This window comes from Triturus cristatus, chromosome 5_2 (genome assembly GCF_964204655.1).
Source record: "Triturus cristatus chromosome 5_2, aTriCri1.1, whole genome shotgun sequence".
Classification (NCBI taxonomy): Eukaryota; Metazoa; Chordata; class Amphibia; order Caudata; family Salamandridae; genus Triturus; species Triturus cristatus.
In genome coordinates, this window is record NC_140588.1 from 1,088,487,697 (window position 1) to 1,088,502,348 (window position 14,652).

The 14,652-nt window shown below is 49.1% G+C and overlaps 1 protein-coding gene across 5 annotated transcripts in view; it reads right to left on the minus strand.

The window, feature by feature from the left end:
* The window catches only part of ZMYM3 (zinc finger MYM-type containing 3), a 682,395-nt gene that overhangs the window by 331,783 nt on the left and 335,960 nt on the right, over positions 1 to 14,652 (minus strand). For all 5 annotated transcript variants that reach the window (XM_085608441.1, XM_085608444.1, XM_085608442.1 and 2 more), the window contains exon 12: positions 8,997 to 9,169. In XM_085608441.1, coding sequence (XP_085464567.1) covers positions 8,997 to 9,169 — 173 coding nt within the window. The remainder of the gene's footprint in view (positions 1 to 8,996; positions 9,170 to 14,652) is intronic.

Consider the following 14,652-nt stretch of genomic DNA (forward strand, 5'->3'; position numbering starts at 1 on the left):
TCCAGATTTGTTGTGCAAGTTGGGACAGTTGTAGAGAATGTGTCCCCCCCTGCTTCTGTATGTAATACATTGTGGTCATGTTGTCCGTGCGGATGAGGACAGTTTTGTTTTTTAGGTGCACTTGGAAGGACTTCAGTGCTAGGAATACCGCTAGAAGTTCTAGGTGATTGTTGTGGAGCTGTTGCTGTTGAGTAGTCCACCTGCCCCGAGTGGTGTGTTGAAGGAGGTGGGCTCCCCATCCTGCAAGAGATACGTCGGTCGTCAGCACAATCTGTGGAAGAGGCTCTAAGAACGGCCGCCCTTTGGACAGGTTGATGGTGTTCCACCACTTCAGTGAACGAAGTGAACGGCTGTCCACCAACACCAGATCGGTAAGTTGTCCGTGGGCCTGGTTCCACTGTTGTGCTAGACATTCCTGTAGGGGACGCATTTGAAGGCGTGCATGGGGTACTATAGAGATGCATGATGGCATCATGCCTAAGAGTTGCATAAACACTCTTGCTGGAAGAGAGTGTTGAGTTTGAAATTTTAAGATGAGGTTTTGTATGTTGGCTATCCTGGCTGTGCTGGGATAAGTTATGGCCTTTGAAGTATTTATGGTGGCTCCTAGATATTGATGTATGTGGGAGGGTTGCAGTTGAGATTTGGGATAGTTGATGGTAAATCCCAAGTTGTGCAGGGTTTGAATAGTGCGGTGGGTGTGGAGAACGCATTTGTGGAGAGTATTGGCTTTTATGAGCCAATCGTGGAGATACGGGAAGACATGGATTTGTTGTCTCCCGAGGTGCGCCGCCACTACTGCTAAGCATTTGGTGAATACCCTGGGTGCGGTTGTTACTCCGAATGGGAGAACTGTAAACTGATAGTGCTGACCGTCTACCACGAATCGTAGATACTTCCTGTGCGCAGGATGCATAGGGATGTGAAAATATGCGTCCTTTAGGTCCAACGTGGCAAGGAAGTCGCCCTGTTGAAGTAATGGAAGGACCTGTTGGAGAGTGATCATGTGGAAGTGGTCTGATTGTATATACTGGTTTAGAAGTCTGAGGTCCAGTATGTGTCTTAAGGTTTTTGTCCTTTTTGGGAATGAGGAAGTATAGAGAATATACTCCTGTGCCCTGATGTTGGAGTGGAACTGGTTCTATTGCGTGTTTTTGGAGCAAAGACTGAATTTCCTGTTTGAGGAGCGTGAGGTGGTGAGACGTCATGGGACGGTGCCTGGGTGGTATGTCTGGGGGTGTGTGTATGAGTTCGAGGCAGTAGCCAGACTGGATAATTTGTCTTACCCACCTGTCTGTTGTGATGGAATTCCAGACAGGTAGGAACTGTTGAAGTCTGCCCCCGACCGGAGTGGAATGGTCTGGGGGGAGTGGTGGTAAGTCACTGTTTAGTGGCTGTAGAGATGCAGGTGTTGTTGCCCCGCCCTCAGCCTTTGGTATTATTTCCCCTGTAACCTCCTCTAAAGTATCCTCTGTTAGCGGATGTTTGACCTGATGTTTTGAAGGTGGAAGAGGTGTCTGTTCCCACATTTTTGGAGGCCCCTCTATAAAAGGAGCGACGAAAGGAGCCTCTGGGTTGAGTAGACTGTAATGCTCCCATTGATTTGGCAGTCTCATTATCTTTCTTCCTTTTTTCTAATGCAGTGTCTACTGCGGGTCCGAATAGTTGCTCCTGATTAAAGGGTTGAGCAAGAATGGTGGTTTGTACTTCCGGCTTAAAGCCGGAAATGCGGAGCCATGCGTGTCGTCTAAGTAGCACGCTTGTGTTGACTGTCCTAGAGGCGGTGTCCGCTTCGTCTAATGCACATTTGATGGAGGCATTTGATATTAGTATGCCCTCTTGGATAAGGTCATTGGCCTGTGATTTGTATTGATCAGGCAGGTGTTGCAAGAGGTCTTCCAGTTGATCGTAATGAGCCCTATCATAGCGAGCCAATAGGGCTGGTGTATTGGCAATACGCCAGTGGTTAGCAGCTGTGCGGCAACTCTTTTGCCGGAAGCCTCTAAGAGTTTAGACTCTTTGTCTGGGGGCGGTGTTTCTCCGGTTGTTTGGGAGTTTGCCCGCTTTCTGGCATTTGACACGACTAAAGAGTCTAAGGGGAGTTGCGCTTTGATGTACGCAGGATCCTGTGGTGCCGGTCTGTATTTTTTTTCTATCCGGGGGTTAAGAACCCTGGCCCTAACAGGGTCTTTAAAAACCTCAGTGGCGTGCTTTACCACTCCCTTAATCATGGGTAGAATGTGAACGCTTTTTTGCGACTGCTCAAAGGTGTCGAGGAGAGAATCTTCCTCAGGTGTGTCTGTGTGCATGGTGACGCCATGGAACAGTGCCGCCCTGTTTATAAGCTGACCATACCCCAAATGGTCATCAGGCGGGGAGGGTTTTGAGGGGTATGGAGTGGGATCAGGCATGTCAGGCATCGGGTAAGACCAGTCGTCTATGGGTGCCGTGTCCGGGAGTGTAAAGGGATCATTAGGATCAGTGGGATCATTAAGGAAATCCGGGTCTCCCCCTCCCCCTAAATCAGCATCATCCTGTGGAGATGGTGTGTGAGAAGGAGATGGCAAAGGAGAAGGTGGGGGTGGGGGGGATGGGATAGGAGGTCAGACAGGAGAGGAAGGACGTATGGGTGAGGTGGCACAGTCCTTCTTTGGAGGAGCTGGGGGAGGTGGTGTGTCCAGCTTCCTTTTCTTATATGGCACTGCTGTGACATGTCCTGTTTTAGGATTGATGTAAATCCGTTTTTTCGTTGGATCTGGCCGAAAAAGTTCCTCAGTGTCCGAAGGAGGCCTTGGCGCTGACTTTGGGTTCCGATCTGGGCTTTGTGAGATCGGCAGGTTCTTTGTGGACTTTTCTTGGCACCGAGGATGTTTTAGGTGCCGACTAACCTTTCGGTGCCGTGGGGGACCTCGGTGCCGAAGAACGTTTCGGTACCGGTGGAGATTTCGGCCTCGGAGCCTGCTTCGGTGCCGAAGGTATTGTAGGCACAATAATATGAGGTTTGCTCGAGCCCGAGCCACCTGCAGGCTTAGATGTCTTCGGAGCCGGGCCCGGGGGCGGGGCTTCTGAAGACTATTTTGGATCGCGACTGGGCCCAGCTGGCAGAGTCTTGACCAATGTCTTTTTTGGTGGGGTTGGGGTAGGGGAGCTGGAACTCACGGACTGCCCCGGATCAGAATCGTCGGGCTCGGACACGATCTGGAGGTCTTCGGAATCGTCGTCAGGGACATCCTGTGCAAAGATGTCTTCTGGTTCCGGTTTTGCCACGATATGGCGTCGAGCTCTTCGGTCCCGTATTGTTTTCTTCGAACGGAATGCGGCGCAGGCTGGACAGCTCGATTCGTTGTGGTCTGGTGAGAGGCACAAATTACAGACCTCGTGGTGATCACTGTGGGGGAACTTTGCTCCGCATTGGGGGCATTTTTTAAAGGGTGTCCTTTCCATCAGCCGCGTCCGGAGCCGGTCCGATGGTATTTCGACGTCTAATTTTAAATTTTGAGAGTTGTGATTGCTATCAAGTTTTCTGCTGGAGCGGAAAAAAGGTCATCCGAACCCAATGGCGGAAAAAAACAATCGGAGGATGGAGTGGATGCCCATGCGCACTGTTGTCCAGAGGAGGAGTCACCTATCTCGTGACCAAAGTCTTCTTTCGAAGACAACAACAACCTGCAATCATCCGAGCCCAACACCAGATGGCGATCTTATCCTTAGTGTGTGATCTGCAGCTCATATGCCTCGAACATATGTATTTATTTCTAGACACACTCTACTAATCTCTTTATGAGATTAGAAGCCAGGAACACATTCAATTATCAACGTTTCAGAATGAGTTAAGCACAAATATGGCTGGGGCCCTAGGGGCGTACCAGACCATATACTAAAAAAGAGGTTGAGGAAAGTCGACTTGCAAGGGCACAAGGCCTAGGGCCTGTAGAATCGCTGGGGCTTCACTACTGCAGTGAAAGCAGGTAAGTAACAGACCCACGGGAGACGCATGCAGTGTGTGAACACAGCAGCGGGTTCCCTATTGATTAAAAATCAAACCGCGACTTGCTCCATTATAAAGTTTTAGGGTACTTCGGAGAGTCTACAAGCAAGCCACTTACATGGTAAGTAATTCGAGGGCCAACACACACTAGGGCACCAGAGTGCACCAGTTACCTCACCCAGGGAAGCCAGGTGCACAGGTGTCTTTTGGTGTCGGGTTGCGTCGCTGTTTTCTATGGAGACCAAAGAAGATTTGCTGCTTGCGAAGACTGGAGAAGTGTCCGGTGGAATCCAAGGGTGGATTCAGGATGAAGATGACCTGAAAGCAGAAGGGACAGTGCTCACAGTCACTTGCCAGTGACCGGGGGCCAGGAAGCTGGATGCCCACAGAAGTCGGGTGATTTCAGGTGATCAAGGGTGTTTTGACTCTTCGCTCACGAGGACGAGGAGGCATCAACGATGACCAGCAGCTGGAGTTGGAGTGCCCCAAGACGCCTCGTGAGGAAATGCTTCACAGGAGCCCACGGTCACTCGGGACAGGGTAGGCCTCTGATTTTCGCTGCAAAACCTGCTGGAGGCTTGGGCCACAAATGGTCCAATGCACAAGTTCGTTGAACGTCGTGAAGGGGTTGCACTCGACAATAGTGCACGGTACCCGGGTATTGCTGTTATTAGTCACTCGTGGGGTCCACTCGCCTCAGCACTGCTGGGGACTCAAAATGGCTGTCGAGAAGTCGGGAAATCCACTTCCGGGGCTGCAGGGACTTCGAACTCCAGCGGGAGCGGGAAAGTTTACAACCGTTGATTAGAGTTTCTGGTGCCTGCCAAGCAGGGGAGTCACTCCTTGACTCCAAGGGAGATTCTTCTGTCTTCCAAAGGTAGTGGGACGTCGAAGGGTCAGGATTCTTCATCTAGAGCGTCGTCCAGGGTTATCTGCTTTGCAATGGCATGGTTTCCTATCTTATACTAAAGATAGGGGAGGGACTAGCTCTATGATCACTCCTCTGGGAGGGTCAGGGTAGGGGGTGGTTACACCCACTTCCCTTTGTCCAGTTTCGTGCCAGAGCAGGGACAGGTAGCCCCTGAACAGGTTTGAGCTGGCATATGCACAGAGGAGCCTACTGTTCCCCCCGTGCAGGACTTCAAAGCACTCTAGAAGTGCACCCAATCAGCCCCAATACACTAAATCCTGTCTGGAAGGTAGTGACACCTCCCTGTGACAGGATGCCTATTGTTGGGCCTCCTCCACTGCGAGTTTCAGTCAGCAGCAGGAGGACAGCCCGGTGTCTGGTGTGGGATTATACTCCCACACCAGTTACTGGAGTGGGGGTATGATTCCAAGTTGTTTGACGCCAAACACGACATGTTTTGATGCAGTCATTCCAAAGTTAGCATTTACCGTTGGGTTATAATGCACTTAAGAGTATATGGTTTAACCGCATTCACAAACAGCCAGAGAATAGACTCTGCCAGCTGCAGAGGGGTCCTGCTCATGCAGAGGCACCCCCTCACATTGTATACCAAGCACCCTGCCCTCAGGATTGATAGGGCCTGCCTTAGGGGTGACTGATAGGTTTATATGTGTGTGTATGGTGAGATATAGGAACCTATACCTCAGTAAGGAGTGCTAACACTACCTCACACAGGCTGCAGTAGCAGGCCTGTGGTGTCAGATTGCGAATGCTTCCCAGGTGTGGCATTATATATACTGCAGCTCCTGGTAGGCCTGTGAAGCACCTATGGCCTAGGTACCCAAGGTACCATATACTAGGGGCTCATAAGGTACCACAGTATCCAATCACTAGTGCATCTAATATGCACTCCAAGTTGTGTTGGAGAGAACAGAGAGACTGGGGCCCTGATGAGCAGGGACCCAGCCAGACTATAGCCAGAAACCAGTGTATACATCAGGAAAAAAAGTGGGGGCAACATAAGTGCAGATCCTACTCTCCTACACTCTACGATCCCGAATCGTCTTCTTGGAGCGGAAAGAGGCACAAGCTGGACAGTCTTTGGCCTCGTGCTCGGGTGAAAAGGTAGAGATTACACACTTCATGAAGATCGGCGTGTGGAAACTTCGATCCACATTTAGAGCACTTTTTGAAGGGAGTCCTTTCCATGAGCCGAAGGCCTGATGGCGCCGAAGGCCTGATGGTGCAGGTAGGCCTGAAGGCATGTGTCGACTACCGGAATCGAAGATTTGAAGTTTGGAGAGATGCGCGTCGAATGGGAACGCGATCGAAACAATACCCAAGTAAGGGTGAAGGATTTTGCATCGAAAAGATCATCGATGCCCATGCGCACTATTGTCCAAACGAGGAGCCACCTATCTCGTGACTTCCAAAGACTTTGCAAGACAACAACAAAGTGCAAAGATCCGGGCCCAACACCAGGTGGCGATCTATGCACAGTGTGTGATCTGCAGCCCATATGCCTCGAACATTAAGTTATTGGTTTACAGGTAATCACCTGATTTTGGGAGTTAGGTTTCTGGGGTTACAACCAGGGTACCCCCACGGTCAGGAAAACACTCCAAGAGCACCCTCAGCAGCACTAGAGCAGCCAGGTGCAGAGTGCTGAGGGACAATGCTAGCCGACGGGGCCTTTGGTTGGAAGCTGCTGACAAGCAGGCCACGAGGTTGAGGGAACAAAGCTCCTGGGGTTAAGCTCAGGTCACAGGGGGGTTCAAGTACGCACACAAAGTACACCCTCAGCTGCACAGGGGCGGCTGGGTGCAGGGTGCTATTTTGGCATAGATTGCCTGTTTTCAATGGAGATTCTCTGGTTTCAACAAACAATGAAGGCTTGGGGACGAAGTCTTTCTGGAGGCGACCAGCTGTTCGAGAGGTAAGTTGGGATACTGGGGGTTGCCTGGACACCATCGTTTGGGCCACCCAAGGCTGTGGGGAGTCAGGTGCAGGGGTGTCCTTTTGTGTCGGGTTTCCTTAACAGCTCCTGGTCGCGGTCGGGGGGAGGGGGGTAAGCCTAAAGATAGAGGTTTCAGGCGACGGTTGGGTGCTTGAGGCAGGTCAGGGGTCACTGGACCTCGAGTCAGGGTCGCCGGGGAGACCTCCTCTAGGTGTTGGGCCACTTGAACTCAAGCCATGGGCGTCAGGTGCAGACTCGAGGATTTGGCTGGAGCCAGAGTCTGTTGGTGAACAAATCTAGTGCTCACAGGAGACAAAGTCTGGTTTGGGAAGGCAGGGTAGGTCCTTCGGGTTCGGGGGAATGCTGGCTGCAGGACACGCCAGGATTCCGCTGGAGCAGGTCGAGGTCGGGACAAGTAAGTAGGGCTGGGGCCAATTCAGTTGGTATTCTCCTCTTCATCCTCCTGCACGGCTCTTCGGTTCTTCTTCTCTTTTCTTGACTGAGGAGGCATGGTTCGGGTTGCCCGTAAATGCTAGATTTAGGGGCGTTTCAGGTAGGTACAGGTTGGGACCAATGGGTCCCTTCCTTGGGGAGGGTACACCCCCTGTTATGCCACCCTCCAGTGGGAGGGGCATAAGCCTCACTCTGGTTGGCTGGGTCTCCCCATCTTCAAGCTGGCAGGGACAGAGAGTTGTGCTTCATCTCGCCTCCCCCACCTGAGGGGTGGGGTTGGCAAAGGTGGGCACACCTCTCCTCCTATCTTGGTTGTCCCACCAATTCTCCCGCCCAAAGTAGGGATCAGAACCGGTGGGGGCCAGTTGCTGGGAGCAGCTAATGGCTGGGTCAGCTCACAAAGGAGGCATGCTTTTGAAGCTTACAGTTCGTAGACACTACCCATCCTGGGGTAGGAGGCTTGGCACCTCTGCCCAGAATGTGCTTTGTTTCCAGACCCCAAGAGCAGGAGGCTCTCGACTCAGGGGTCCAGAAACATGTCTGGGGGTGGCAGCTGGTGAGCAGCCACTCAGCCAAAACACTAGAGTTAGGTCGTTTTCAGGGGGCATCTCCAAGACATGAGTGCATCTTTTCATTAAATCCCACACTGGCATCAGTGTGGGTTTAATGTGCTGAGAAGTTTGATACCAAACTTCCCAGATTTCAATAAAGCCATTATGGTGTTGTGGAGTTCGTAGTGACAAACTCCCAAACCATATAGTATTTATGACTTTACTGCACTTACATGGTCTTAGAATAGACTTGGACACTGTAGGGGTTCATGGCTCATGCACTTGTACCCTCACCAGTGGCATAGTGCACCCAGCTAGAGGGGTGGCTGACCTATGCAATAGGAAGTGGGTTGTAGGCATGGCACACATGTATGTGTGCCATGTCGACTCTTCACTTTTCTCTGCACCAAAACACCAGCCTGCAATGGCAATGTGTGTGTGTGTTAAGGTACAGAACCTCTAAGGGTGGCACAATAAGTGCTGCAGCCCTTAGAGGCCTCTTCTGGACACAGGGCCCTTGGTACCTAGGGTAGCTTTTACAAGGGACTTGCATATGGCCAGACAGGTGCCGATTTGGGGGTGCACAATACAGTTTCAGGGAAAGAACAAGGCCCTGGGGTACCTGGTTGGCAGGAACCCAGTGCTCACTCAGACAAACAGCATCAACATCAGGAAAAAAGTGGGGACAACCATGCAAAAAGGGGCACTTACCTACAAGCGTTGATTTTCCTTGTGGAGTGGACAACTTTGGAGTTCATTCAAGCTCTTCTGACAAACTTTAAGCAACTTTTTGGCAGCTCCCTCCGTGCACCTCCAAATGCAACAGCTTACGGTAAATTTTATAATCATCCACAACCTCTGTAAATGCGTACCAAGAGTGGAAAAAGGTTCTGTAATCCAGCACTTCTGGACCTAACCATTAGATAACAGAAATATTCACATCCTGTGTATCTAGAAGATATTTCATGCAGCAAAAATGGGGCTAATCTAGAGCAGTGAAGCACACATCAATGACCCATCGTCAGTCTGCCTACCTTCTTATTGGCAATCAACATACAAAGCCAAAGCTCCCAACTAGAGCGCTCTATGACATCAGTTTGCATTTGGCACTGGTCTTGGTGGAACCACTTCACTGACCTTAAAGTACCAAAGAAGGTATTTGCTCTTGCAGTCCTCACTGCAGAAGTCCCACGTGCTTCCATCCAGCTCCTCCGTCACAGCCCGCTGGCAGGTCTGAGAACAGTATGTGCAGGTGATGCAGCACAGGCCCAGGTTCTTGGTGAAATCTTGCTTGTACAGAAGGACGCAACCTAAGACAGGAATAGGGAGCAGAGTAAGAGGCACAGGAAAAAAGCACAGAGAGGACATAGGGACACTATTCTAGCATTCAATTAACCAAAATAAGATACCCTTCATAGCCTGTCTGCTTATCTGAAACAGCAAACGAAATGGCTCCAAGTACGGCCTATCAGTGTCTCTGCAGCTGCCACGCTCCTCCGTGTGATCATGAATAGTCGCGACTCATCTCCCATTGACCAGAAATTACCCCAGAAGTGACTATTGGCAGAACCAGCCTGGCTCACATGGGTGGGTGCCAATGGGTGCTTCACCACGGTAACGAATGTCAGTGATACAGTGAACAGTGCTGAGGATGCACGCCTTTAGAGGATTGTGCAAAAAGAATGATCTAGCCCTACGTGTGGGCAGCCTGGGACTCAACTTTTGAGCTCCCGGTTTGCTCGTTAGGTATGCTCTAGGATTTTATCATTTGGGGATATGGAACATGCTAATTTGTACTATTGTGCTTCTATATCCCATAATTATTAATTAATCTTCATACACTGTAAGAACTTAGTCTTAAACGCAATATGCTAACAGGTTTGTCTTCATTCGACGAATCTTGATTAAACTTTCCTCCTAAAAGATTTCAGCTGCTTCCTGGAAAGTTTTTGGGCTATCCCCTAAAAACGGGAGGGAGGGATAAAATGCACATTCCTCATGCAATTTCTTAAAGGTACTTTAGAGAACGCTACAGCCAAAATGGCTAAACGGAATTACGCCATATTTGGCACAAGGAAAACGCTACTTACCAATATGCATCTGTTCTTGGCATGTAGAGCTGCAGAGAATCACACTCTGTGCATAGATCGCCATCTGGTGTTGGGCTCGGATGCTTGCACCTTGTTGTCGTCTTGGAAGAAAGTATTTGTAGTCACGAGATAGGTGACTCGTCCCTTGGACGATACTGCACATGGGCATCGACTCCATCCTCAGATTGTTTTTCACCATGATGGGAAAAGATGGAGTTGTAGAAACAGAAAAGATGTCCATGTGAATGTATCTAAGTAAGCTAACACTGGAACAAATACAGGTTCCAGGGAGGTGGATGGGCGTGTGAATCTCTGCAGCTCTACATGCCAAGAACAGATGCATACTGGTAAGTAGCATTTTCCGTTCTTGGCATATGAGCTGCAGAATTCACACTCTGTGCATAGACTGTAAAGCAGTTACTCCCCTAGCGGTGATCACCTGTATCAGTTGCAGTGGTTTGAAAAAGTGTCTTAACAGCCTGGCCTACAGAAGCTTGTTGCTTTGCCTGCACATCTATACAATAGTGTTTGGTGAAGGTGTGTGTGGTAGACCATGTCGCCGCCTTACAAATGTCATCTAGGGGAATGTTCCCCAAGAATAACGTGGATGCCCCTAGCTTGCGTGTTGAGTGCGCTCTAGGGGGGATTGTTAATGTGTGTTTTGCTTTCTGGTACCATATTTGAATACATTTTACTATCCACCTGGCAATTCCGGCTTTGGAGATGGGATTGCTTTTAAGAGGAGGAGAGAAAGCGACAAACAGTTGTTTTGTCTTTCAAAAGGGTTTAGTCCTGTCGATGTAATAAAGTAAAGCTCTTTTGACGTCAAGCGTGTGAAGAGGTCTTTCCGCTATCGAATCAGGGTTCTGGAAAAAACAGTGGTAACTCTACTGATTGATTAAGATGAAAAGCAGAGATTACTTTGGGAAGGAATTTTGGATTTGACCTAAGTACCACTTTGTTACGATGTGTTTGTAAGATTGATTCCTGTATGATTAAAGCCTGGATCTCACTTACTCTTCTGAGAGAGGTGATTGCGACAAGGAAATCGACTTTCCATGTAAGGAATTGTAATTCACATTTGTGTAAAGGCTCAAATGGGGAACCCATGAGTCTAGTAAGAACAATGTTTAGGTTCCACACTGGAGAGGGTGGCAGTCTGGGAGGGTTATCCTTTTAAGGCCTTCCATCAAAGCTTTGATAGCGGGTACTCTAAACAATAACAAATGTATGTTTTGTAGGTAGGCGGCAAGGGCAGCCAGGTGCAATTTTATAGATGAATATGCCAGATTGCTTCTTTGTAGATGTAGCAAATAATATCTTGAATTGACGCATCTAATGGGTCAATTTTGCTGTTATAGCAGTAAATGACGAATCTTTTCAATTTAGCTGCATAGCAAGCTCTGGAAGTAGGGCATCTGGCTTCTTTAATAATGTTCATACAGTCGGGTGGGAGGTTGAGGTAACCGAACTCTAGGATTTCAGGAGCAAGATCGCTAGATTCAGTTGTGCTGGATTGGGGTGCCTTATCCCTCCATGGTTCTGCGTGAGCAGCTTTGGGGAGAGCTGTAATTTTTGATGCTGAACTACTGATAGTTTGAGTAGTGTTGTAAACCATGGTTGCCGTACCCATGTGGGAGCAACCAGGATCATCCTGAGAGACTGTTGTTTGAGCTTGCGTACTACTAGCGGAATGAGCGGGAGTGGCAAGAAAGCATATGCAAATCTGCCTGACCAGTTCATCCATATCGCATTGCCCTTGGACAACAGGTGTGGGAACCTGGCGGCGAAGGTTGGGCATTTTGCATTTGCATGTGTGGCGAACAGATCTACGTCTGGTTGCCCCACATTTGGAAAACGGGTTGAAGAACTAGCGGATGAAGTTCCCATTAATGTATCTGTTGAGTCTGACAACTTAACAGATCCGCAATCCGATTGTTCACTCCTGGCAGATGTTCCGTCAGAAGATATAGGTTTTGTGGAATGGCCCATCTCCATATGCTTTGAGCTAGGTGAGACAACTGCAAAGAGATTGTTCCTCCTTGTTTCTGTATGTAATACATGGCTGTCATATTGTCCGTGCGGACTAGGACAGTTTTGTTGAGGAGGTGTGTTTGGAATGATTTTGACGCTAGAAATATTGCCAGTAATTTTAGTTGATTGATGTGGAGCGCTTTTTGTTAGGTGGTCCACCTGCCCTGAATTGTGTGGTTTAGGAGATGGGCTCCCCAGCCGGTGAGTGATGCATCCGCTGTTAGCACTATCTGTGGAACTTGCTCTAGGAACGGCCGCCCTCTGGAAGGATTGTGTGTGTTCCACCACTGCAGAGAGATAGGTGCGGCTGTCTACCAACACCAGATCTGCAAGTTGACCTTGAGCCTGGTTCCACTGACGTGCTAAGTATTCTTGTAAAGGGCGCATCTGAAGTCTTGCGTGAGGTACAATGACAATGCAAGAGGCCAACACCCCTATGAGCTGCATAAACACTCGTGCTAGAAGAGTGTGTTGGGGTTGAAACTTGGTGATGTGAATTTGCATACTGGCTATCCTGGCTGGATTGGGGTATGCTAGGGCTTTCGAGGTGTCTATTGTGGCTCCTAGATACTGATGTAGGTAGGAGGGCTGAAGGTGTGACTTTGTATAGTTTACTGTAAACCCCAAGTTGTGTAGCAGTTGAATGGTTTGATAAGTATGGCGCACACACTGGTTGTGTGACTTGGCTTTTATCAGCCAGTCGTCGAGGTATGGAAACACATGGATTTGCTGCCTTCGCAAGTGCGCCGCTACCACCACAAGTCACTTAGTGAACACCCTGTGTGCTGTGGTCACCCCCCGAATGGGAGAACTTTGAACTGATAGTGTAGGCTGTCCACTTTGAACCTTAGATATTTCCTGTGAGCAGGGTGTATGGGAATATGGAAGTAGGCGTCCTTGAGATCTAGTGTGGCAAGGAAGTCGCCTTGTTGAAGCAGTGGAAGGACCTGTTGAAGAGTGATCATGTGAAAATGATCTGATTGTATGTAGAGATTGAGAGGTCTGAGGTCCAGTATTGGCCGTAGAGTACAGTCTTTTTTGGGGATTAGGAAATACAGGGAGTATCCTACTGTCCCTTGATGCTGTAGGGGGACTGGTTCTATGGCATGCTTTTGAAGCAGTGAGAGAACTTCCTGTTTGAGGAGTGTCAGATATGTCATGGCCATCGGATGCTGCTTGGGCGGTATGTTGGGGGGGGAGTTGCAGTAAGTTCCAGGCGGTAACCATACTGGATAATTTGTCTTACCCACTTGCCAGTAGTGATGGAATTCCAGACAGGTAGGAACTGTGAGAGTCTCCCTCCGACCGGAGTGGGATGGTCTGGCGGGAGTGGAGGGAAGTCACTGTTTATTAGCGGGAGCGGCGCGAGTGTTGTTGTTACCTCGGCCTCTACCCTTGTTATTTCCTCTGTACCCACCTCTAAACCATCCCTTATTGGGGGATGTTTGTATGGTGTTTTTGTAGGAGGAAGCAGCAGTGTCTGTACTGATGTTTTTGGGTGCTCTTCTATAGAAGGAGCGTCAAAAGGCACCTCGTGTGGATGGAGACTGTAATGCTCCCATGGATTTAGCAGTCGCCATGTCCTTTTTCATATTTTCTAAAGCTGTATCTACAGCTGGACCGAAAAGCTGTTCCTGATTGAACGACTGATTGAGGATGCTCATTTGTACCTCCTGTTTGAAACCAGAAATGCCCAGCCAGGCATATCTTCTTAGTAACACACTAGAGTTGATGGATCTAGATGCGGTGTCTGCTGCATTGAGGGCACATTTAATTGCTGCATTTGTTATTAATTTGCCTTCTTGAATCAAACCATTGGCTTTGGTTTTGTATTGATCAGGCAAATGCTGCATTAGGAATTCAACCTCGTCGTAATGAGCCCTATCGTACCTGTCAAGTAATGCCTGCGCATTGGCTATCCTCCAGTGATTTGCTGCCTGGGCACCAACTCGTTTGCCCGAAGCGTCAAATAATTTTGACTCCTTGTCTGGAGGTGGAGCATCACCAGAGGTCTGAGAGTTGGCACGGTTACCAGCGTTGGTCACCACTAGAGAATCTAAGGGACGTTGACCTTTGATGTAGATGGGATCATTTGGGGCGGGTTTATATTTTTTATCAATTCTAGGATTCAGAATTCTAGCCCTTACAGGGTCTTTGAATATCTCGGGGGCATGTTTGATGACACCTTTTAACGTGGGTAAAGTTTGTACTGTCTTTTGTGACTGTGCGAACATGTCTAGTAGGCAGTCCTCCTCTGTGGGGTCCGAATGCATTTGAACACCATGGTACTGGGCAGCCCTATCAATGAGCCGACTAAAGCCAATATTGTCTTTGTTGGGTATGCATCGGGATCAGGAAGATCTACTGGGTCATCATATTCATCCCATGTGTCCTGTGGAACGTCGGTCGTCATCAGGGTCAGTGAAAGGATCATTATTCCCTGCCCCACCCCCTAAATCATCCTCATCCTGTGGTGGTGAGTATGGAGGAAGTATTGGAGACTTTGGAGGAGAGAAAGGCTTACTAGGAAGAATAGGAGAAGAGGGTCTTAAAGGTGAAGTGGAACAGTCTCTTTTCTTTACAGGGACATCAGGGATGTGTGGGGTGTCTAATTTCCATTTCTTGTGTGGAACATTAACATGTCTTGGGGACCTCTTGGAGAGTTTTGC